Source organism: Lynx canadensis, chromosome B4 (genome assembly GCF_007474595.2).
Source record: "Lynx canadensis isolate LIC74 chromosome B4, mLynCan4.pri.v2, whole genome shotgun sequence".
NCBI lineage: Eukaryota > Metazoa > Chordata > Mammalia > Carnivora > Felidae > Lynx > Lynx canadensis.
Genome location: NC_044309.1, coordinates 23,395,724 through 23,422,686, shown reverse-complemented (window position 1 = coordinate 23,422,686; position 26,963 = coordinate 23,395,724). Strand labels below are relative to the sequence as shown.

The 26,963-nt window shown below is 36.1% G+C and overlaps 1 protein-coding gene across 1 annotated transcript in view; it reads right to left on the bottom strand.

The window, feature by feature from the left end:
- The window catches only part of GPR158 (G protein-coupled receptor 158), a 425,314-nt gene that overhangs the window by 205,883 nt on the left and 192,468 nt on the right, over positions 1 to 26,963 (bottom strand). Inside the window, 1 exon segment of the mRNA XM_030322366.1 lies at positions 20,766 to 20,868. Within this exon segment, the coding sequence (XP_030178226.1) occupies positions 20,766 to 20,868 (103 nt within the window).

Here is a 26,963-nt window from a genome sequence, read left to right as displayed (position 1 = left end):
ATATGAAGTGGGTCAAGCGTATGTGATACAGGGTGGGAAAAAAACCCCACAAACCAACAAACAACAACAACAACAAAACCCAAAACCCAAAAACAAAAACAAACTACAATAGCTTCTAGGTTCCAAAGTCAGCTGTTTCTGGTGTCACTCATATAGAAAAGAATTTGAATGGTACCCCTCTAGATTTGAACAACATGCTTAACCAGAAGCTGGACATAGAGAGATGAATAAGCTTGGAGCCTGGCAGGTCACACAGATGATTCTAATTATGCTATTAAATACTTTCCTATACATTCACAAAGTAATTTACTCTGCAGAAGTAGCTTATCTTTGCCTGTGGTCCTTTTCTTTTCTTTATAATACTATGTCTCTATCAATTTGTTGAAGATTGTACAGAACACAATTAATTACTCCCAATTAAAACTATTTTATTTAAAGAGTAGAACCCTCTCCAGTTCATTCTTTGTTATGTAGATTTTAACTGAATTGCAATATGGTGAGATGCCCTAACAAAATGGATTGATCAAACTACCCAAAGCGGATTTTTAAGACCTGGAGGCCCAATAAGCTTAAATCACAATCAGAGGAATAACCTTACTTTCACATTAGCAAAAAAATAACAAAACCGTTTCTTGTTTCAGATTTTGCCGAATTCAACAACTCAGATTTGTAGAGTACTGTCACAGGCTCACATAAGACACTCTGTAACATCCTAAACGTTTGGGTTTAAGATCAGTTATTTGTTTCCTCTCTGTAAGACATATCCAAGGATTTTTTTAAAAATGGAAAAAGAACCAATTCTCTTTTGCAATTAATAATGTGGAACATTTGCTGTCAGAGCTTGGGAAGATGGCAGAGTAGGAGGACCCTGGCCTCTCCTCATCCCATATGGGGGAGTAGATATCATCCACATCCAAGTCAATAAACTGGAGAGTGATCTGAAGACTGGTGGTACAAACTCCACAACTAAATATAGAGAAGATGCATCTGAAAGGATAAGAAGGTCAGAAAGGTGGAGGGAGGTTGCCTACAGGAGGGAAGAAGCTGTGATGAAGGACAGTGCAGAGGGGCCTAGAACCAAGCAGCTCGCACGGGGAGGACTAATCCCCATAATGATTGGTTTTGAAAACCAGAGAGGCTGAATTGTGAGAGTTTGTAAGACCAGGGAGGGGGACTGGATTCTAGAGCTTTAAAAGTCAGTGGACTCAGCAGCGGGCCAGCCAGGAGGGTGAGTCGTAGGTGGTCTCTGTCCTTAAAAAGAAAGCAGCCTGAGCTGAGAGGCAACCATCAAAAGCTGAGACTTGGGCTGTGCCACACACCCACAAGTTTATACAAGGCAGGGGTGGGGCGGTGGGGGTGGGAGAAGGGGAGCAGATCTGTTCATCCTCAACATTTCAAAGCATGTTGGGAGACTTCTCCAAAAAAGTGATAGAGCTGGTAGGTGCCATTTTCCTTCCCTGCTCCCCAGCACAGAGCCACCTGCAGGAGGCAGAACTCTGCAGATACTTGCTATCTAACCCGCTAGCAGTGTATCACACTCACAAGTTCTCCTGAGGACTCCTATGCTGCAAGCCTGCTAGCCTTAGCCCTGGGCTCAGGGCAAATTTTGTTAGCATATGGGCCCCATCCAGCTACTGGGTACAGAATTGCCACAGCATACCAAGCCTAGCCACTGTGCCACACCCCTGAGGTAAGGTACTGGCAGCATGTCCTGTAACTATCATAGTAGCTAAAATATGAAGTGGGTCAAGCGTATGTGATACAGGGTGGGCCACCCTGGCCCCCAGCCACCCTGGCCCCCAGCTACCAGCTGGTGCATCATTTTAGGAGATCTGACATTGGACTAGTGGCCCAGTGCAAGTTTCGCTAACACCCTGTCACACTTCCAAGTTCCCTGGCAGGCACACCCCCTCAGAGCTGGCCTGCCTGGGTCCCACTAATACCACAAAGAGTAAACCCATGACAGGCAGATAGTCAGTGAAGATGACTGCACTGAAAGGAAAAGTGACTCTGAGACAACAGCAGGGCATAAGAAATATACATTGGATACTCTCCTGAAGTTTCAGGTACTGGTGAACAAGGGACACTGCACTTCAAGGCACTTCAGGACCTCTTTTTCAAAAATTTACTCCTTTCAAGAGCAGAAGACATAGTTGACCTTATTAACACACAGATATGAACACAGAGAGGCAGACAAGTGAGAAGACAGAAAAATTTATCCCCAGTGAAAGAAGAGAACAAGGCCATGGCCAGAGATCTAAGTGAAACAGATATATCATAGAGAATTTAAAGCAATGATCATAAGGATACTCACTGGAAAAGAGTGGAAGGCATGAGTGAGACCCTTAACACAGAGATAAGGAATAACATAGCAGAGAGAAAGGACTCAATAAATGAAATGAAAAACACACTTGATAGAATTAACATCACAGTGGAAAAAGCTTGGTAATGAATTAGTGACCTAGAAGACAGAGTGATAGAACATACTCAAGCTGAACAAAATAGAGACAAAAGAATTGTGCAAAATGAGACTATACTTAAGGAACTCAGAGACTCCATGAAATATAATAACGTTTATATGTAGGAGTCCCAGAATAAAAAGAGGAAAGGCATAAAATTTATTTGAAGAAATAATACCTGAAAACTTCCTTAATCTGGGAAAGAAAGCAAACATCCAGATCCAGGAGGAACAGAGAACTCCTATCACAATAAAAAAAAAAAAAAGCAGACCTACACCAAGACATATTGTAATTAAATTTGCATAATATAATAATAAATAAATAAATTTTAAGGCAGCAAAACAAAAGAAGTAGCAACTTATAAGATAAAACCCATTAGGCTAGTAGTTTTTCAACAGAAATTTATAAACCAGAAAGCAGTGACATGATGAATTCAAAGTGCTAAATGGGAAAAATCTGTAGCCAAGAATACTCCATCCAGCAAGACTATTATTCAGAATAGAAGGAGAGATAGAATTTCCCAGACAAACAAAACCTCAAGGAGTTCATGACCAGTAAACCAATCCTGCAAAAAATATTAAAGGGGACTCTTTGAGTGGAAAGGAAAGACAAAAGTGACAGTATGAAGGTAGGAAACACAAAAGCAGTACAAAAAACAGTCAAAGTACTTATTAAAAAGGGCTATAGGGGCGCCTGGGTGGCGCAGTCGGTTAAAGCGTCCGACTTCAGCCAGGTCACGATCTCGCGGTCTGTGAGTTCGAGCCCCACGTCGGGCTCTGGGCTGATGGCTCGGAGCCTGGAGCCTGTTTCCGATTCTGTGTCTCCCTCTCTCTCTGCCCCTCCCCCGTTCATGCTCTGTCTCTCTCTGTCCCAAAAATAAAATAAACATTGAAAAAAAAATTTAATAAAAAAAAAGGGGGCTATAAAATATAATAACACATACCTAAAATGTAAGGAAGAAAGGAGAAAAGAATGGGCTCAAACTTAAATGACCATCAACTTAACATAGACTGCTAATGTGCAGAAGAGGTGATATGCAAACCAATGGTAACCATATATCAGAATCACTAATAATACGTAAAGAATAAAGAAAAAGAAATCCAAATACATCACTAATGAAAATCAGCAACCATGAAACAGAGAAAGACAAGAAAGGATCAGAGAAAATCTTGAGACAAAACAACAAAATAAGCAATAAGATGGCAATAAATGCATATCAATCAATAATGATTTTGAATGTAAATGGACTAAATGCTCCAATCAAGAGACAGAGAGTGACAGAGACAGAGGGTGACAGAATGGGTAAAAACAAACAAACAAAAAACAAACAAAAAACAATATATATTCTGCATATAAAGACTCATTCTAGACATAAAGGCACCTACAGATTGAAAGTGGGGGGATGGAGAAACATCTATTATGTAAATAGATGTCAAAAGAAAGTTGGAGTAGCAATATTTATATTGGACAAAATAGACTTTAAAACAAAGACTGTAACAAGAGACAAAGGAAGACACTATATAACAATAAAGGGGACAATCCAACAAGAAGATAGGATAATTGTAAATTTATGCACCCAACATAGGAGCAGCCCAAATACATAAAACTCTTAATAACAAACACAAAGGAACTAATCGATAACATTACAATGATAGTAGGGGACTTTAACACCCCATTTACAACAATAGATAGATCATCTAAACAGAAAATCAACAAGAAACAATGGCTTTGAATGACACACATTCTTTTCAAATGCAGATGGAACTTTCTCTGGAATAGATCACATATTAACCCACAAAACAAGCCTCAAATTCAAGAAGATTGAAGTCATACCATGCACTTTTTCTGACCACATGCTATGAAACTAGAAGTCAACCATAAGAAATTATCCAGAAAAGATCACAAACTGACATTAATTACATGCTACTAAACAATTAATGGATCAACAAGGAAATAAAAGAAGAAATTAAAAAGTACATGGAAAAAATGGAAATGAAACACAGTGGTCCAAAACCTCTGGGATGCAGCAAAAGCAGTTCTATGAGGGAAAGTTATAGGATACAGGCCTACCCCAAGAAGCAAGAAAAATCCAAATAAACCACACTAACCTCACCCCTAATACAGCTATAAAAAGAATAACAAACAAAACCTAAAATCAGCAGCAAGAAGGAAATAAAACAGATCAGAGCAGAAATAAATGATATAGAAACTAAAAAATATAAAACTGCTCAATGAAACCAGGAGTTGGTTCTTTGAAAAGATCAATTAAATTGATAAACCTTTAGCCAGACTTATCAAGGAAAAAAGAGAAAAGACTCAAATAAATCACAAATGAGAGAGAAGAGATAACCAATACAACAGAAATATAAACAATTATGAGAGAATATTATGAAAACTATATGCCAACAATTGGACAACCTAGAAGAAATGGATAAATTCCTAGAAACACAAAAACTATGAAGCTAGAGACAGGAAAAAATAGAGATTTGAACAGACTGATAACCAGAAAGAAATTGAATCACTAATCAAAAACTCCAAACAAACAAAAGTCCAGGACCACACAGCTTTACAGACAAATTCTACCAAACATTTAAAGAAGAGTTAATACCTAATCTTCTCAAACTATTCCAAAAAATATAACAGGAAGGAAAACTTCCAAATTCAATCTATGAGGCCAATGTTATCCTGATATGGAAACTGGATAAAGACACCACTAAAGAAGAGAACTACAGACCGATATTCCTGATGAGCAAAGATGAAAAAATCATCAATAAAATATTAGCAAACCTAATTCAACAATACATTAAAAAAATAATTCACCATGATCAAGTGGGATTTATTCCTGGGTTGCAAGGGTGGGTCAATATTCACAAACCAATCAATGTGAAATATCACATCAATAAGAACAAGGGTAAGAACCATATGATCATTTCAATAGATGCAGAAAAAGCATTTGACAAAGTACAACATCCATTCATGATAAAAACCCTCAACAAAGTAGGTACAGAAGAAACATACCTAAATATAATAAAGGCCAAACATGAAAATCCCACAGCTAACACCATCCTTAATGCAGAACAACTGAGAGTTTTTCCTGTAAGGTCAGGAACAAGAAAAGTAGGTCTATTCTCACCATTTTTATTCAACGTAGTACTAGAAGTTCTAGCCACTGCAATGAGACAACAAAAAGAAATAAAAGCATCCAAATCAGCAAGGAAGAAGTAAAACTTTCATTTGCAGATGACTTGACACTCTATACAGAAAACCTGAAAGACTCCACCAAAAAACTGCTAGAACTGATGAGCAAATTCAGTAAAGTCACAGTATACAGAATCAATGTACAGAAATCTGTTGCATTCCTATACACCAATAATGAAGCAGCAGAAAGAAATTAAGAAAACAATCCCATTACAACTGCACCAAAAATATTAAGATACCTAGGAATAAACCTAACCAAAGAGTTGAAAGACTTGTGCTCTGAAAACTGTAAAACACTGATGAAAGAACTGAAAATGACACAAAGAAATGAAAAAAACATTTCATGCTCATGGATTGGAAGAACAAATATTGTTAAAATGTCCATGCTACCCTAAAACAATCTATATATTTAATGTAATCTCTATCAAAATACCAATAGCATTTCTCGCAGAGCTAAAACAAATAATCCTAAAACTTGTGTAGGATCACAAAAGACCATGAATAGCCATAGTAATCTTGAAAAAGAAAACTGAACTGGAAGCATCACAATTCTAAACTTCAAGTTATATTACCAAAGCTGTAGTAATCAAAATTGTATGGTACTGGCACAAAAAAGACATAGATTAATTAAACAGAATAAAAAACCCATAAATAATCCTCAACTAACGGCCAATCTTCTACAAAGCAGGAAAGAATGGAATGGAAAAAAAGACAGTCTCTTCAAGAAATAGTGTTGGGAAAACTGAACAGCAACACGCAGAATAAAAAAAAAACAGGACCACTGTCTTACACAATTCACAAAAATAAGTTCAATATGGATTAAGACCTAAATGTGAGACAGAAAGCCATAAAACTCCTAGAAGAGAACACAGGCAATAATCTTTTTGAGGCTAAAATGAACAAATCAGGAGACTATAGATGCTGGAGAGGTTATGGAGAAACGGGAACCCTCTTGCACTGTTGGTGGGAATGCAAACTGGTGCAGCTGCTCTGGAAAACAGTGTGGAGGTTCATCAAAAAATTAAAAATAGATCTACCTTATGACCCAGAAATAGCACTGCTAGGGATTTACCCAAGGGAAACAGGAGTGCTGATGCATAGGGGCATTTGTACCCCGATGTTTATAGCAGCACTTTCAACAATAGCCAAATTATAGAAAGAGCCTAAATGTCCATCAACTGATGAACAGATAAAGAAGTTGTGGTTTATATATACAATGGAATACTACTCAGCAATGAGAAAGAAAGAAATATGGCCTTTTGTAGCAATATGGATGGAACTGGAGAGTGTTATACTAAGTGAAATAAGTCATACAGAGAAAGACAGATACCATATGTTTTCACTCTTATGTGGATCCTGAGAAACTTAACAGAAGACCATGGGGGAGGGGAAGGGGGAAAAATTACAGAGAGGGAAGGAGCAAACATGAGAGACTCTTAAAAACTGAGAATAAACCGAGGGTTGATGGGGGGTGGGAGGGAGGGGAAAGTGGGTGATGGGCATTGAGGAGGGCACCTGTTGGGATGAGCACTGGGTGTTGTATGGAAATCAATTTGACAATAAATTTCATATTTTAAAAAAATAATCTTTTTGACATTGGCAGTAGCAACTTCTTTCTAGGTATGCCTCCTGAGGCAAGGGAAACAAAAGCAAAAAAGCACAGTGAAGGAATCAACAAACAAAACTAAAAGGCAACCTATGGAATGGGAGAAGATATTTGCAAATGACATATTCAATAAAGTGTTAATATCCAAACTATATAAAGAACTTATAAAACTGAAAACCCAAAAAACCAAATAATCCAATTTAAAAATGGGCAGATGAGATGAACAGACATTTCTCCAAGAGGACACATAGATAGCCAACAGACACATGAAAAGATGTTCAATATCACTAATGTTGAATAGCAAATCAAAACTACAATGAGATATCAACTTCCACCTGTCAGAATGGCTAACATCAACAATACACACACAAAAAAACACAGGTGTTGTTAAGGATGTGAAGAAAAAGGAACACTCATTCACTGTTGGTAGGAATGTAGTAGGAATGCAAACTGATGCAGCTACTCTGGAAAACAATCTGAAGGTTCCTCAGAAATTAAAAATACAACTACCCTACCATCCAGCAATTGCAGTACTGGGTATTTACCCAAAGAATACAAAAACACTAATTCAAATGGAATACATGCACCCCAATGTTTATCCCAGCATTATTTACAATAGTCAAATTATGGAAGCAGCCTAAGTGTCCATGAGTTGATAAATGGGTAAGGAAGATATGGTGTGTGTGTGTGTGTGTGTGTGTGTGTGTGTGTGTGTACAACAGAATATTATTCAGCCATAAAAAAGATGTGAAATCTTACATTTTTTTAAGTTTATTCATTTTTGAGACAGAAAGACATAGTATGAGCAGGGGAGGGGCAGAGAGAGAGAGAGAGAGAGACACAGAATCCAAAGCAGGCTCCAGGTTCTGAGCTGTCAGCACAGAGCCCAACGTGGGGCTCGAACTCATGAACCACGAGATCATGACCTGAGCCGAAGTCAGACACTTAACTGACTGAGCCACTTAGGCACCTCCAAAAGATGAGAAATCTTAACATTTGCAGTGAAATGGATGGAATTAGAGAGTACAATGCTAAGTGAAGTAAGTCAGTCAGAGAAAGACAAATGCCATCTGATTTCACTCATATGTGGAATTTAGAAACAAAACAGATGAACAAAGGGAAAAACAGAGAGACATAAAGACAAGCCAAGAAAGAGACTCAATTTTTTTAAATGTTTATCTATTTTTGAGAGAAAGAGAGAATGTGAGTGTGGTAGGAGAGAGGGAGAGAGAAACAGAGGACCCAAAGGGGGCTCTCTGCTGATATGAGGCTCAACCTCACGAAAGAACCACAAGATCATGATCTGTGCCAAAGTCGGATGCTTAACCAACTGAGCCACCCAGGAGCCCCCAGACTCTTAATTATAGAGAACACACTGATAGTTACCAGAGGGGAGGAGGATGGGGGTATGGGTTAAATAGGTGATGGGAATTAAGGAGTGCACTTGTCATGAAGAACACTGGGTGATGTATGGAAGCGCTGAATCACTATATTATACACCTGAAAGTAATGTAACACTGGATTTTAGCTAATTGTAATTAAAATAAGAACTTAAAAAAAAGGAGCACATTATTTCTGAAATTTATTGTATTACATTTATATAATTAAAAAAAATTGGCCCCTCTGCCTTCCTTCTTTCTCTTACCAGAAAATATTATTCCTAAATGAGACTTAGATATCATTTCTGCATTATGATAGAAAAAAGATACATTCCTTTCAGTAATCCAACTTTGTTACTCTTTATATTTCCTAATTATGGTCCCCTCTACACTGGCATATTTTGTGATTATTGCATTGTGATCGCAATGTCCTCCAACTCTTATTTACTGGGGAGACTATGTTCCTTGTCTATATTCAACCTATTGATATAGAAAACTCAAGGTAGCATTCAGGAACACAATAATCTCAGACTGTCCTGTTGAATAGCACGTTCCTGCTGTCCATAGCTGGACTTAAACCTGTCTACTTTCCTCCATTATTCTCTTCACCAACTGACTATCACGATCTATACCAACACAGAAAAGTTTTCATGCCTAATCCAGTTTGTCTCACTTCTCTTGCTGATGCTCCAACTCCTTGTAACTATCTTTATCTGCCTGTGTTCTTCTACTTGGCTAACGGCTAAAGTTCCACATGTGTATATGCTGTACCCAAATAAACTGTGAGCTCTCTAAGAATAGGACAATGGTTTTATATCTTTATTTTCCAACCTAGATCAATATTACAAAAGACCCAGAATACTAGGCCATAGAATACAATCATGAGTGAGGGACATACAACAGAAAAAGCTCATACACTGCATTCTCTTCCTCAAGTAAGGCTGAAATAACAGTTAACAGATATTATGTCTATTGAAATAGTAGCAGCTAGATACAGGTTGGAAAGTGACATAAGTCCAAACCATTCTATATTTCTTCACAAAAGTAATACTACATTATGTTGGTTAGACAAATGCTTCAATATTTGTGGATAAAAGCAATTTTTTAGAAAAATTATGATCACATTTTATTTTTTAAGTTCCAAACTATCACAAGATCAACCCACAAATGTCAAATAGTAAAGTGTTATCATGAGCAACTTCCTCTTTAATAATTGCCTTGACTTTATTTGAGTATGAAAAATCATGTATTTGAGTATGAAAAATCAAAAATCTGTACAACAGAGTTGTAAAATAGAGAGGAAGAAAAACCACAAGTCAGAGACCTGATTTCTAAAGCACAGAAAAGCTAAAATTGAGTATGAAACTTTCTACATTCAGTATTTCCTGGAGGACTCAAAGCACAATTAAATAGTCTTCTAGTTTTCAAAAACATTTTATCAATTTATGCTGAAGTTCTCTTTCCAGGACAAAGCAATATATTAAGCTAGTAGAAATCATAATACTACCGAATAACAATAATGGGCTTCTTGTTAATCTACTAAGTGGTACCTTAATTTATAATGGCTTAAAATGTTAAGTTCGCAGAGGATAAGGGCCATGATTTAGACACCTCTTTATGCACTCAGCACTGGAAACAGTATTTTCTATTCAACAGGACAGTCTATTCAACAGGACAGTCTGAGATTATTGTGTTCCTGAATGCTACCTTGAGTTTTCTAAACATACTGGATACTCAGCAAATAATTGCTAATGATGAAAGTGCTCTTCCAAAAGAATAAAAGACCTTATCTGTAATACAAATGTATAGTTGAAAATATACAATCCAATAAACCTTCTTCAGGTTCTCAAGCCATTTAGTGGTTAAGAATTTATTTAAAAATGTTATGTTTCAAGATGCTGGACACAAATTAGAAATATATGTTAGGAACAGAAGTCATTATAGGTGTCTTTGGAACCTATAAGAAAGTGTGTTTAGAAATCATCTTGGAGAATAATTTGATTTGGGAATCTCAGTTCTGAGCAACATGTAATCATCCTCTATGCACAGAATCTCAATCTGTTTTGCTAAAGCATAAAAATGCAGATACTACTAGGAACATTCAGATAAAACAAATGCTTTCCTGAAGACAAATGGCAAATATGAAGAGCTATTAGCTTTGGCAATAGACAGCAGCTTTTCAGCTCATTATATGGATATCAGTATGCTGCCTTGAGCAAAAATATAAAAAAGGACAGGAGAAGGTTATAGTAGCACCACAGGATACCTGAGGGATCAAATATTCACCTGTGAACATGAGCCCATTGAGATAAATTGTGAAATTTGTGAAGAGTATGTTAACCTTTTTGCTTACTTTAATTTTACTACATTGGCATCAGAATAACACAAAACCCTGGGGCATTTTTATGTAAGTATAGTTTTATATTTATATAAATTCATAAAAATATAAACTGTAGAACAGGTAAGTAAACCATAGTACATTTGCTCAATGGAATTCTATGGAACTATTATGTTCAAGAAAATTATATATCAATTTATCAAATAAAAAAATTCTATATATCCTTTACTTAGATGCACTATTTATATTCCACAGCATTTACCCAATCATTGATATTCTCTAGACAGATGGGTAGATGTTTATAGATTTTATACGTGTACAATTTTTTTCTGAACCACTCGATAGTTAGAGATACTTCATCCCTTTACCCATAAATACTCCTGTTTGTACATCCTAAGGAAAGAGAATTCTCATACAAAACCATATTCCAATGATAAAAGTTGGGAAGTTTAGTATTGATACAATATTTTTTATGAATAGTCCATATTAAAATTCCGTCAGTTCTCACAGTTATGTCTTTTGTGGCTATTGCCATCCAACCAGGATGAAATCTAGGGCAAGGCAATGCATTTACGTGCCAGGTCTCTAGTCTCTGATACGGAACGTTATTAAAATGAAGTCGTTTTTCTAGTCTCCCAAAAAACTTTTCTGATCAGTTTGCAAGTTTTGATGTTTCATAACATTTTTGTTTCACAAAGTATGAATCAGTGAAATGTTAAGATTGTATCACACGGCAAACATGCAGCTATGAAAAATAATGTATACTAGATGCATGTAACAAATATTAAAGCATGTGCCTGTATGCTACTCTTGGCCACATTGTTTTACATTGAATAATAAATGTAATACTTTACTCTCTATCATTAAACTAGGAAGTAGAGATGATTCCTTAGTGAGTACTTCATTTTATGGTTCTTTTAAACTCTGTACTACTTTTTGATATTCTTTTTTAAATTTTTTCTTAATGTTTATTTGTGTTTGAGAGAGAGGGAGACCGAGTGCGATCAGGGGAGACACACAGAAAGAGGGAGACAAAGAATCTGAAGCAGGCTTCAGACTCTGAGCTGTCAGCACAGAGCCCAACGCAGGGCTGGAACTAGCAAACTGTGAGATCATGACCTCAGCCAAAGTCAGACGTTTAACCCACTGAGCCACCCAGGCGCCCCAGCTTTTTTATATTCTAATAGTAGAACAGTTAACACTATTAACAATGCTTTGCTAAATATTTCATTCTATTTGGAGATTTAGAAAAATCTTCTACTGAAGAAATATAGGTAACTCAAAATAACAAAAAAATGTAGAGATAGAGTTTTAAATAATTTTCTTAGACATACTATCACTTTATTAAATCTGAATTTCAGTTAATAGTGTTGTCATTCCTAGCAATACCTGTTCCCACAAAAAAGTTCAGCAAAGATTAAACTGCATTATTTACTAATTAAAAGTTGCCCTTATAATGTTAAGCATTAATAACTTAAACTTTTTCCTTCAACACGGTAATGTTATCAAGAGAATTGCAAATGACATCAGTAGGTAACATTAGAAAACCTATATGCAAAGTTCTATTTGAATGCCTACTACCAAAACAAAAATTACACTCTATTTACAATGAGAAATTTTGTCATCTAGTGTGAAAATTCAAGTGGTAAATATGGTCACTGCTGATGAAACACTACAACTTTTCAGAAATTTCTTAAAATCAGCTTTTTGGCTTGGTTTTCTAAAGATTCAATTAATGCACAAATTAAAGGGGTACTTTTCTTCTGCCCCTCCTTTTTTTGATTAAAAAAGAACATGCATTTCTCTTAATCTCTTAGATTGCTATTTTTCTTGGAATTTTCTTGGAATACAAGTATCCTGGAATAGAAGTATCAAATTTATAGATAAAGATGTCTCCACATTTTTGTGACTTGTGATACATATTGTTAAAATGTACCACAGAAAGTTCTCCTCCTATGTTTTATGGGAAAAAAAAGCATTGAGTTTCTGATTTAGAAAGGCATGAGTAGGGCACTTGGGTGGCTCAGTTGGTTTAGCATCTGACTTCAGCTCAGGTCATGATCTCACAGCTCATGGGTTCGAGCCCCATGTTGGGCTCTGTGCTGACAGCTCGTAGCGTGGAGCCTGCTTCAGATTCTGTGTGTCTCTCTCTCTCTGCCCCTCCCCTATGCATGCTCTCTATTTCTCTCTCTCTTTCTCTCTCTCTTTCTCAAAAATGAATAAACATTTTTTAAAAAGTAAAAAAAAAAAAAAGAAAGAAAGGAATGAGTTGAAGTGGGTAGGATGGATTGAAACAGAAGTTACATATTTCAGGTCTCTATAGTACAAGCATCAGATAGAAATATCACTACAGTATTAAGCGTTTTGCTGGTTAAGAGTCTTAAGTGCCAGCAGGATAAAGCTGTGTTTTCAGAAGAGCAAAAAGATAACATTTGAATATTTGAGTATGGAGAGAAAACATGCCAACCTTTTAAGGCCAGTTAAATCATAAAGCTCTTACGTTTGATCTGATTTACTGATTGAACAGTGTCTGTATTTTATTCAAGACTTTCTTCATTTGTTGCTTGTGGATATTGCAATATGTTTTGAGAAGATGTGAGTCTGTCCAATAATCTTAGAAACCCCACTTTTTATACTCACTTTTTCTTCTCCAGTGCTTAAAACGATGCAGAGTCAATGCTCAGTAATATTTTTTGACAGACGGGTTTTTCAGACATATAAATCAGTCAATAAACCAATCACTCAGATTGGAGGTACTGTAACCCTCCATGATAGGAACTGGTTATGGCAGAGGAAGATACAGCCTGGACCTTTGCAAGACTAACTCAGATGCCCATATGTCATGACCCCTTCCTCCTTCCATTGTAAGGCATGTGAGAAAAAGATGAATCACAGACAAGGAACATAATTCAGCTGAAAGTAACAGCGAAATCAAGTCAATGAGAGTTCAACACTAGCTGTAGGTACAAATAACACTCATCTGAAATCACCATTAGGGTAAACATCTCCCTTCTTTCCATACGCATATTTGCTTTTTCATTAGAACTAGAGGGAACATATTCATCAATCAAGGTTTGGAGTTACAATGCAGCAATGAGCTAACCATCGGGAGATATATTGTTATTTGTTTTTTCATGGTGTAGGATGATAAAGTAATCTGTCTTCAGTTTTCAGCTTGTTAAAATCACATCCAAAAATCAAGTGGAAAAAGGTACATGTACATGAGTAACTCCAACACATTCAGTAGATTTCTGTGTATATTTGGTTCAAGATCTATAATGTCCACAAGAAGAGAAGAGTTGGCTGAATATGGTTATACCTAGACTATTATACAAAAAAGATTTCTACTGTTAGGACATGAATGTATATCCGCATGTCATAAAATCAGGATTAGCTAATATGCCATCATATACTTACATCATGAATGGCTAGTTGTAAAAATAAGTTTGACCTGAAGCCCAGTGCAAGCATTTTAAAATTTATATTCCCTCACTATGAATATAGTCAGAGGTCCAGTGTTTCCCTATATTTCTATGTGCTTACTGATGCATATATTCATTTTTTCTATTGTCTCCTACATTTTAGATCTTGGAAAGATTCTGATATGACTTATAAAATTATTAAAAACAAATGTATTTTTTGGCTACAATTTATTCATTCAATCCCCACAACATCCAATATATAAATACTATAAATAAAAGGACTAAATTCCCCATATTCACATTAAAATAATCGCTATCATTTGGGGGACATGGTATGTTATCTCATTTATTCCTCAAAACTAGCAAAGAATAGATTCCACTATTCCTGCTTTATGAATATGGAAAGAGAATCTCAGAATTTAGGAGAGACTTGCCCAAGTCTCCAAGACAAGATTTAAACCCAAATATGTTTGACTCAAAAGCCCACTCATACATTGTTCTGAGTCAATTATCTAGAATTGTGAACAATTCCTCTAGAGAAAGCATTATGGGCTGCTGTAAACAGTGGAATGAATGTTGGGTGGGAAGCAAGCTGAGTATATTAGTTTTATATTGCTGCTATAAGAAATTCCCACAAACCCAGTGTCTTAAAACAATACAAGTGTATATTGCTTCCTAAATGAAATATAATATAGTTATATTCATTCTTATAGTTCTAAAGGTCAGAAGTCTGACATGGGCCTCACTTGGCTAAAATCAAGGTATCAGCAGGGCTATATTTTTTTCAGAGAATCTAGGGAAGATTCCATTCCCTTGCCTTTTCCAGCTTCTTGACGTCACCTACATTCCTTGGCTGGGTTCATTCCTCCATCTTCAAAGCCAGCAATGTAGCATTTCTCTGACCCCTCTTGTGTCCTCACTTCTATCTCTTACCACAGCCACAAAACTTCTCTGCTTTTCAGGACTCGTGATTAGAATGATCCTGATAATCCAGGATAATCTTCTCATCTCAAGGTCTGTAACTTAATCACATCTGCAAGGTCCCTTTTTGCCGTGTGAGGCTGATATATTCACAGATTGTGAAAGTGGAACATACACACCTTTGAAGGGTGGGAAGGGACATCATTCTGCCTATTACAGTGAGCTAATATGTGACTGATAGTCACATCTCCCTGCCAGAGGGCCTTTTTTAATATTTTGGGGAAGATGATTGTTTACAAAAGTGAATCTCAAATTAGCAGTCCAATAAAGTAAAATAATGTAAATAAATAAAAAAATATTTTTTAATCTATTGAAGTAATTTTCAGCTAGTAGGAAAAAGGAAGATTTTTGGATGACTGAATATTATAGATGGTAGCAGGGTCCGTTTTAAAGACAAACTGAACTGAAAAAGTCTGGGACGTGAAAATATGATCCTCTGCTGGGAAGTGGAGCATATACTAGATGAAAGGAATCAAAATGGAGAGATACTTGAGGAAAGAGGAAAGCAGAATAGACAAAATCTTCTAAATAATAATCATAAAAATGACATTTTTGAGCATTTAGTATGTGCCAACTACTATTATTCGAACTTTAAGTTTATTCTGGAATCCTTATAACAATTTTATAAAGCATGTGGTGTCATTCCAATTTTACACAGGATATAAATGAAGGTTAGGGAAGTTAAATAATATAGCACAGTGCAAGTGATTAGCAGCACCAGCATTCAAACCCAAGTTAGACTTATTCCAAAGACCATGCTCTTAATCACTGTGCTAACCTATGAAAGAAATTCAGCTCTGGTAGAAATTTAACAACCAGGGACGTCCAAGACTGTATGCAGCATGTCCCAACAGTTGAAAAGAATACAGTCAAAGAAAAACAGATTAAATGCAATAGTCGACAGTCCAAGAACATTAACGGCATTGGGAATTCTTCCACTGGCAACCCACCCTAACTTCCAGACACACTGAGTGACTGGACTCCATTCACTATGAATAGGATTGATGAAGCAAGACTTAACAAGTGAAAATTAGTCAAATGAATGAGGCAAAAACAAAAGCACAAGTAGATGGATAACCACGCTACTACAATTGGAATAAAACTGATCAGGACTAATTTTACACCACACCAGAAGTGAATCAGACCACAAGGTTGAAGTCCTCCCAATAGCAAAAGTGATGATGCTGATAATGAGAACATGATGTTCAAGCTCTCTTCATCTGTTCTAAATTTGGGATCGGTATTAGAGATTGATAAAGGACTTAGTCTGCATAAAGTCAAATATCTCCAGCTCTCCGATCATGAAAAAAGGAGGGGTAAACTTATTCCAGAAAGGTGAGCCTTGCTTAACAGTTTGCTCAGCATTCCTGTATCTTACCTGCTTTCAAAGAGCTTCTCTTTTCCTCCAAGATAATACCTTTTTAAAATCTCTACTTTCTTGTCTTCCCCCCCCCCCACCATCATTAGCACCAGAGTTGCCAAATCAGGGACTGTGATCTTTAAGTATGGGTCATTGGTAAGTTGGATTCATCTGGAAAGGTACATAAACTGAATCAGTCAATTAAAAGACAAGAGAAGTAAAACTGAAAGGTTGGGAATGTATCCACAGAAAAGAGAAAAGAGGTTTCACTGGAGACAGAACTCACACAAAGACTGATGCATTTGAGAGAGATGAGCGTGTCATAAGCTTCTTTTACATCAACCTGGAAGTGCACAGCCTGGATTTGAAGAGACAGTTATACATCAGTACTTGGTTATTCTGAAATCCTGTGACTATCCAGATGTCAGATCCTATTAGATCACATATGACCATCAATTTCAAAAGAGATCCAGAAACACAGCTCTGGGCTGTCAGCACAATTTTAAATCATGTCATTTAAACACATCCGTGTTGGTCTTTACAAGCCCTTTGTTTACTGTGGGTCTTACTCTGAATAAATATTTTAAATCACTTCATATTTTAACAGGATTTTTAAGTCACATCTACATTTTCTATAAGACAACAGCACTATATCTCAGCTCCTGTCTCCAAATGTGATAACCATACAATAATAGATGTGGGAATTTCAGATGTTGACTTTTAGATTTACAACTGTAAATTAAGTGAGTTTTATCTTTGAGGTATTGTGTTTTCTGAAGCCCATTCTCCTGATCAGGCAACAAATTTCCTCCTGTTGCCTCTAGCCCCCAAGTATTCTTCCCACTGCCCTACTCAATGTGTCACTGGTTGTTACACTTCTGCCGTCCTGTCCACATAGAATTCATTCTCCAAAAGTTCTAGTTTTAAAAAATTGGTTATTGTAGTATGATAAAATATGTGACAGGGTGCTAGTGATCAATGATGTTTAAGGATTATCACTGCTGTTTGTTCACATGCATGTGTGATTATTCACTTATTTAACTATATCTATGAACACTTGTTACATGCCATATACCATGCTATCAGTTTCACAAATGTTATCTCGTTTTTGGGTCTTCAATGCCTTCTTTACCGTTGGTTCCAGAGCTATACCTAGTCATTCCTTAAGTCATGGGTAGCTCCCTAAAAACATTTGAAAACAACTGTCAGTATGAACTTCCTGGATGCTATGATGAAAAGGCAATATAGCAAAACACAGATATATATAGTATATGTTTTGATAATAACAAAAAATAGAAAAAATGTTTGGCAGTCCTCAGTTGATGACCCTGATAAGTTATAACTTGCATTCCTGGTCAGACTGTTGTATTCTTTCTTTAGGACAAGGAGTAAATAATAGTGGTTTTTCCTGCAACCTGACAAGACCATCAGGAAAGATAGTTTTGGTCAAGGAACACTTTACTGACTTCAAATTGTAATGTGTAGCTAGCTTTCTGCTCTGTCATTGAGGAAGGTCAGGTCTCGTTAAGTATGTGCTAAGGTCAAAGCTGAATCACAGCTAAGGTCTAAATATAGATCATCTTTCTAAAAACTGTGGCCTCTTTTCCGTGGCTGCAGTATGTACAACACAGGAGTCTGATTTACACAGAGAAGCCGCCTTTTCTTAGAGAAAGTAGGTCCAGTGAAAAACACTGGCTTTTAAAATAAGGAAGAAAGTAGGAGTGTGCAAATTAAATAAAGATAAGTTGTTAAAGGTTAACTAGTTTCTCCTGGTGGTGTTGTAAGCAAATAGCATAGTCATTCTCTGGTTCTAAAATATTTAGATGTTTTATTTCAGTCACATAGTGGGAGCTGAGAACAAATGTGGGTAAACCAGATACAAAATACCTTCACCGAACATAAGCTAAAACCTATTCTCTTAATTCTTCAGTGTTGAATCATATGTTACGTCTGGACGATAAATGTGAAGAATGTCAAAGTGGCTCTGGTATTGCCATCGGTTGGTACACACAGATGCAAGGAAAAGCATATCCATCCTGAAAATATGTTATCATCACTGCTATTGCATGAGTTTTCTATTGCTACATAACAAATGACTGGAAATTTGGGGGCTTAAAATACCTCTTCATTATTTCCCAGTTTCTGTTGATCAAAAGTGTGGACACAGTGTAACTGGGCTCTCTGCTTGGGGTCTCACTGTGCTGAAGTCAAGGTTTTGGCCTGGCTGAATTCTCCTCTGGAGCTCAGGATCCTCTTCCACATGTTTTCGGGCTTTGTGGAAAATTTTGTCGCTTGCAGCTGTAGAACCGAGGTCCGTGTTTTCTTGGTTGCTGCCCATGAGATTTGCTCTCTGCTTCCAGAGGCCACTCTCAGGTTTTAGCCATGTGGCCCTCTCACGACAAGGTAGTTTACTTCTTCAAAGCCAACACTAGAACCTCTCTTCAGTCTGTTACTATGGGAAGGAATCTTACTGAGTGCAATGTAATCACATAGGTGACTATATATCACCTTTGCTAGATAATATAGCTTAAGCAAGGGAGTAACCAACTAACTGTATTCCGAGGTCCTACCCACACTTAAGAGGAAGGTATTGGACAGGGCATGTGGGAACAGAATCTTGGAGGCCATCCTAGAATTATACCTTTAACTACTAATCAGAACAAGGGCTGACCTCTGAACTATACAACTGAGGAGAGAGCAAAATGTTACTCATCTCCAGAGCCTAAAGTTAAATGTAAACAGACTCAATTCCAAGAATAATTTTTTCCAGGAGAAAATAAAACAGAACAAAAAACCCTCCAAATGCCTGCCAAAATTCCCAGAGGAAGAAGCTCAGGTCTCAATCTCAGTATACCCTTTGAACGACGCCTAGTAGAAATACAAACTCCTATATAGACCAATAAAAGGGGCTGCAAAGATTTGTGAATGACTATCTAAAAGATACCTGCACCTCAGTTTCCGTAATCCCAAACCCTAACTTCCTATAAAACCACCCCTTTTACCACTACGCTCTCTCTCTCTTTGTTACCATATCCAATAGCTGGCTACAAGTGCAATGTGGCAACATTGCATACTCTAGAAATAAAGTAAAAAAAAAAAAAAAAAAAAAAAATTCTAATTGTAGCACTGACATTTTTTGGAATAGGAATATAAAACCAGATAGTCAAGTTTTGATTCTGGAGTATACACCCTGTATGATCACCTCCCCTGGAATGTGAGTGGACCTGTAAATATGATGAGATAGTCTCTCCTTCGAATAGGTTACATTATCTGGCAAAGTGACGGGATAGTCACTCTCGTGATTACATTGTGTTATAGAAGCTTCAATCTGAGCAGAGTGAGGAAATTCTTTCGCTAGTGTTGAAGAAGTGAGCTGCAATGTTGTAAAAGGGTCACCTGGATAGGCCTTTAGGTAACTTTTAAAAGCTGAGAGGAAGCCCAGACTGACTAACATCTATCCAAAACATGGTGGCTTCAAGCATACTGTTCCAAGATATTGGCCTACATGAGTTTGCAAGAAGACCCTGGGCCTCAGATCAGACCACGTCCCAGATGACACCTCAGTTTTAGCCTGGTGAGTCAGGGGACCAAGCTAACCTCTGACTAGAAAGGGAACCAATGAAAACTGTGTGATAATAAATTTGTGTCAACTTTGTGGTATTTCTTTATGCAGCATAGAAAACTAATACATAAACAAATTAATAAATAAATAAACTAGCAAAATGAGATTTAGGAACTTCCTGCAGCAACCACTCTCAGTAACTAAATCCCAAATGATCTTACTGCATAGCTACACTATTTTCAGGAAATGTACTGAAAACCAAAATATACTCTTTTTTTATGGTACTCCAGGGTACTACAGATGACAAACCAAAGCAAAAACTCCTTAAGGGTTGAAAGAATGTCAAACCAGTGGGGACTGAAATAAAGAACCCCAACAAAGTTAAAAGAAAATCTGAATAACTAATAATGGTGTATATTATGCATACTCATATATATGCACAGAAGCAAAGGGCACTTACTCGGGAGGTTGTTCAGTGAGAAGTCTTGAGGATGATAGAATCCTGCTTTGCAAATGCACTGATAGGCTCCAAGCACGAATCCTAGGCCTTTAATTGGCATACACTATGAAAAAGAAAAGACAGCAGTATAGTTGACCAGTTTATTTCACAGTATAAAGACTCACAGATATCCACCACTGCAAATGGTAACAGAAGTATCACGTTTTCCAGAAATAAAGTATCTCTTTTTTGAACTATTATTTTAGATTTGTTTGTCAACAGACATTTTTTTTAGAAGCAGCAAACTGAGTTACCTTTCTAAATACATGCCATTATGGTTGCAGGCACCACACAACTTTAACTCATTCAGTTGACATAGGGAGTAAATTTCTAGGCACAGCTTTTGGGTTTGATGCCCCAAATAATCATCTGTTTGCTTTGAGAGGTATTTCCAAAGCCTATAAGAATGTCTTAAAAGAGATTCCATGCTAAATACTTCTATCAAAGCAAAGGCAAGTAGGTAGGTAGGTAGATAGGTAGGTAGGTAGGATGTGAAATGTGAAAATTGCTTCTCTGAATTAAATATTCATCACATTTTCATCGTTGGAACAGAATAACACAAATTGGTGAAATAACAAAACAAGTAAACTTTAAAACACAAATTTAAAAGAGAAAAAAAGATGGAATAATGACACCAAGGGCTCTTTACCTAAAATCTGTTTTATAGATAAGTGTTCTACATGTACATAAATCTAAAAAATTGATCATTTTCCAAAGATGTCACATCAACAGACATAATAGACATCTCCCAAAAGCTTAATCTTGGTTTCTTTCAAAGAGATCCTTAAATCTCATAAAATTCGGCTTGACATACTTCATTTCTGCTACATTTCTTTTCAGCCCTCTACTAAGATGCCAATCCTTCGACTTTTAGCCATAATAATCAATTAGAAAATATACGATCTAATGGACTTCAAAGTTATAAAATGTCCTTCTGATACAGAAGCCCTTAAGAGAAAACTCTAAATAATTTAAGTAATAATTATATAACCTAAGCTTCAATGATTAGTATCAAAATCAATATTATATACCATGAAAACTCCAAGAAATAGAAAAGTATTTTTATCTAAGGTAGCAAGAGTTAATACATGTTCTAAATTCAGACAGAACAAGAAAATATTAACAAAGAGCTTTCTAAGAGATCTCTTTGAATATTTTATTTCATGACTTCTACCCCCACACTTTTTCTTTTTACCCAATACACAATTTTCAATTGAAAGCATAGTTCTTGACCCAGAGGAAGATACAAGAAGAGATAAGTACCAATCAATTCAACTGAGTTGGCAAGTATTTATAAATTAGAAAATTAGGCTTAGAAAATTCCTATAGAACCTCACTGAAATAACATATCCTATTTAAAAAGACAGCCGCTCTGGAAAGCAGTGTGGAGGTTCCTCAGAAAATTAAAAATAGACCTACCCTATGACCCAGCAATAGCACTGCTAGGAATTTATCCAAGGGATACAGGAGTACTGATGCATAGGGGCACTTGTACCCCAATGTTCATAGCAGCACTCTCAACAATAGCCAAATTATGGAAAGAGCCTAAATGTCCATCAACTGATGAATGGATAAAGAAATTGTGGTATATATACACAATGGAGTACTATGTGGCAATGAGAAAAAATGAAATATGGCCCTTTGTAGCAACGTGGATGGAACTGGAGAGTGTAATGCTAAGTGAAATAAGCCATACAGAGAAAGACAGATACCATATGTTTTCACTCTTATGTGGATCCTGAGAAACTTAACAGGAACCCATGGGGGAGGGGAAGGAAAAAAAAAAAAAAAAGAGGTTAGAGTGGGAGAGAGCCAAAGCATAAGAGACTGTTAAAAACTGAGAACAAACTGAGGGTTGATGGGGGGTGGGAGGGAGGGGAGGGTGGGTGATGGGTATTGAGGAGGGCACCTTTTGGGATGAGCACTGGGTGTTGTATGGAAACCAATTTGTCAATAAATTTCATAAAAAAAAAAAAAAAAAAAAGACCCAGTTACACAATAGGTCAGATCATATTTCTGAACTATATAAATAAAAAAAAACAATTATAGCATTTATTTTGGAGAAGCACTAGTATTACAAAAAGAACATATTATATATGTGGTCAGTTAGAAAATATGGATTTGAATTATGACTTTATTACTAACTACTTTTGTGAACTTAGGATGTTCTTGTAACTTCTCTGAACCTCAGTTTTTTTTTAATTTGTAAGAACAACCATTCAGTCAAATTCATGTACATTTTGAAGAAGGCAGAAACACCAAGATGTCCTAATAAATTAAATATAGGGTTTGAAAGGAAGAGAAGAATAAAGGACTTTATTCTGGTTTTCTGGCCTGAGCAACCTTAAGACGGGAGCTGCCATCATTGAGTGAGGAAAGGCTCTTGATAGAGTAGATTTGGAAGAAAGAGCAGAAGTTCAGTTTTGCAAATGTTAAGTGTGAAGTGTCTATTTAAAGTTTAATTGTAGATATCAAATAGGCAGGCTGATAAAGTAGTATGGAGCTTAGGAGAGATGTCTGGGCTGTATAATTTGGGATTGATTTGTACAAAGATGAGAGATAAAGCTATAGAATCAGGTAAGACTAGATCACTAAGAGAGTGCCTATTGGCTATGAAGGACAGAGGTCCAAAGTGGTGAGAGGACACCCTAGAACTAAAACGTCAGGCAGAAAGGAAAAAACAAAGGAAACTCAGAAGAGTAATTCAATGGGGTTATCATTATCTCATTAACTAGCTTGTGATTCTATGAGCATAACATGTGAAATTTCTTGTAAGTTACATTTGGCAAACATTCATCCAGCATAGATTTATCCAGGTAAACTAAAGTCTTACATACTAAGAATACAGTGGTGTAGTTTAAATATTCTGCCTCACTGGAGTTTGGAGGTTAATGCTATTCCTTCAAATAACACTAAATTCCCTGATAATGTGACAGCACTGCAAGTTTTCATTTGAAAACTTTAAATGTTTAAGGCAGATCTGAAAGTTTATTAGAACAAGACTATCTCTTTACAATAAACTAACTCTAAGGTTGAAATAAAAATAAAGGTTAAAAAACCTAACTGATCAGATAAATATGACCAAATATAAAGTCTCTTAAACATTAAAAAAAAAGTTTTCCAATCTTACTATGGAAAACACAGCAATATGAATTATTAGTTACCTCAAACTTTTTTGTCCTTTTCTTAAATTACTTTATATTTTCAAAGGAAAGTAAAAAGCATTCAGTCAGTTAACATCAATATAAGAATATCATCCTGCTGTACTTCTTCCAAGATTGTAGGACCCCATGGAACCCAATGTGCTATTACTTATATACATCTGTCTTACTTAGAATATAAAAGTGATCCAGGCTTATTTTTCTATTAATAATTATAAACTTGCAATCAACTTGCAACGCTTTCTTGCTCCATCCACCATCAAGATTCCCTAACTTTGCCATCTCCCAACCAAACTTACACATTTCCAAGATTAGGTAACTAGGTTAGTATTCAAACTAGTTTTTAAAATTCTACATAAGTATGGTGACTCCAAACTAGTTTTTAAAAATCTACATAAGTATGGTGACTCCTCAACCAATGTTGACCATATTTGGACTGAGGAGCTGCTTTCTGAAATTTTTCTCCTGAGGGATTTAGAATTTAAAAAAGATCTTCAACCTAATATAGGAAAAAAATTCTTCAGAATTTTACTCTAATTTAGGATTCATTTAAAAATATTCATTTTATGTATTCAAGACATTCATGTTAGATATTCAAATCTAAACCTTTCTACTTTATCTTCATAGAAGTCCAAGAAAGTAGAAATAGAAAAAAGCAACACTTCTTCCTCCATGAAGGTAGCAGTTCCGTGATAGCCTTTGATAAACACTAAGCTTCTTACATTAAGACTTACAGTATCTCTGTGAGTGAGGTAGCTACTCACAAGATTGGATGCCCTCTTTGATGAAACCAAAATGCTCATACTTACCAAGCCATAAGCAGAGATATATTAAGGATAGTCTCAACAACATACAATTAAAGTCACATTCCTAGGAGTAATTCAGATCCAAATGGAAAGAGATGGTGGTCAAGAGTGTAGAGCAAAATAGATTCCCAGAAATATACAGCCTATCAAATCTGAGTTATGAAGAAATAAAAATTCTGAACAGATTTATAACTAGTAAGGAGACTGAATCAGTAATCAAAACCTCCCAATGGAGAAAAAAAGCCCAGGACCAGGAGGCCTCAGTGGACAATTCTACCAAATCTTTAAAGAAAAATTAACACTAAACTTTTCCTCAAACTTTTCTAAAATAATTCCTAATTCATTTTATGAAGCCAGCATTACACTTATATCAAAGTCGGACAAAGATACTATAGGAAAAGAAAACTACAGACGAATATTCCTGATTAATATTGATGTGAAAATCTTCAACAAAATAATTGCAAACCAAATTCAGCACATTAAAAGGACTACACACCATAACCAAGTGGGACTTATTCCTGGAATGTAATGATAATTCAACTTACAAATCATTCAATGTAATACACCATTGTAATATACCACATTGACAAAATGAAAGACAAAAACTACATGATCATTTCCATTCATTTAGAAACAGCATTTGACAAAATTGAACACACTTTCATGATAAAAACACTCACCAAACTAGGAATAGAAAGAAACTATCTCAACATAATAAAGGCCATGTATGAAAAGCCTATGGTTAACATCATACCCAATGGTGAAAGCCTGAAAGATTTTCCTCTAAGATCAGAGACAAGACAAAGCCACTTCTTTTTTTTTTCTAATATATTTTTATTTATTTTCAGAGATAGAAGGAGGGAGTACGAGTGGGGGAGGGGCAGAGAGAGAGGATGAGAAAAAGAATCCCAAGCAGGCTCCATGCTGCCAATGAGATCATGACCTGGTCTGAAATCAAGAGTCAGACCTTTAAGCAATCAAGTCACCCAGGCACCCCAGGCCACTGTCACTTCTTCAGCATTACTGGAAGTCCTAGGCAGAATAATTGGAAACAAAATAAAAGGCATCCAAAAAAGAAAGGAAGAAGGACAATTATCTGTTTGCAGAAGACATGACTGTATGTGTAGAAAACCCTAAAGATTCTATCAAAAAAAAAAAAAACCTATTAGAATTAATAAATATATTAAGGTAAGTTTTAGGATACAAATATAACATACAAAAAAATTCATTGAAGTTCTATACACAAAACAATCACAATCCAGAAAGGGCATTAAAAAAACAATCCCATTTATAATAGCTTCAAAATTAATGGGGTGCCTAGGTGGCTCAATTGGTTAAGTGACCACCTTCGGCTCAGGTCATGATCTTGTGGTTCACGAGTTCAAGGCCCATGTCGGGCTCTGTGTTGACAGCTCAGAGACTGGAGACTGCTTCGAATTCTGTGTCTCCCTCTGTCTCTGCCCCTTTCCCACTCATGTTCTATCACTCTCTCTCAAAAATAAATAAACATTAAAAAATAAAAAAAATCGGGGCACCTGGGTGGCTCAGTCAATGGAGTGTCTGACTTCTGTTCAGGTCATGATGTGTCTCTTTCTCAAAAATAAATAAATATTTAAAAAATAAAAAAAATTAAAAAAAGAATAACATACTGAGGAATAAACTTAACCAAACTGAAAAATACAAAACATGGCTGAAAAAAATTAAACATGCAAACACCTGGCCTGATAGCCATGTTCGTGGATTGGAAGACATAACACTGCTAAAATTCCCATGCTACCTCAAACAATCTCTATTAAAGTCCCTAAAAAAAAATCCCAATGACAGTTTTTACAGAAACAGGAAAAAAAACATCCTAAAAATCATATGGAATCTCTAGAACCCCAAATAGAGCAACCTTGAAAATGGAGAACAAATTTAGAGGTCTCACATTTTCTAATTTCAAAAACATTTACAAAGCTAAATAATCAAAACAGGGTGGTATTGGCATAATGGCAGATGTATACAGCAATGGCACAGAATACAGGGCCCAGAAATAATCATATATAAAAAATCATATATACATAAATCATATATAATGATCAAATGATGTTTGCAATGATGTTTCCCCATCCAATGGGGAAAAATGGGCAATCGCTTCAACAAATGGTGCTGGGGAAACTGAATATCCACATGCAAAAGAATTAAGCTGAACT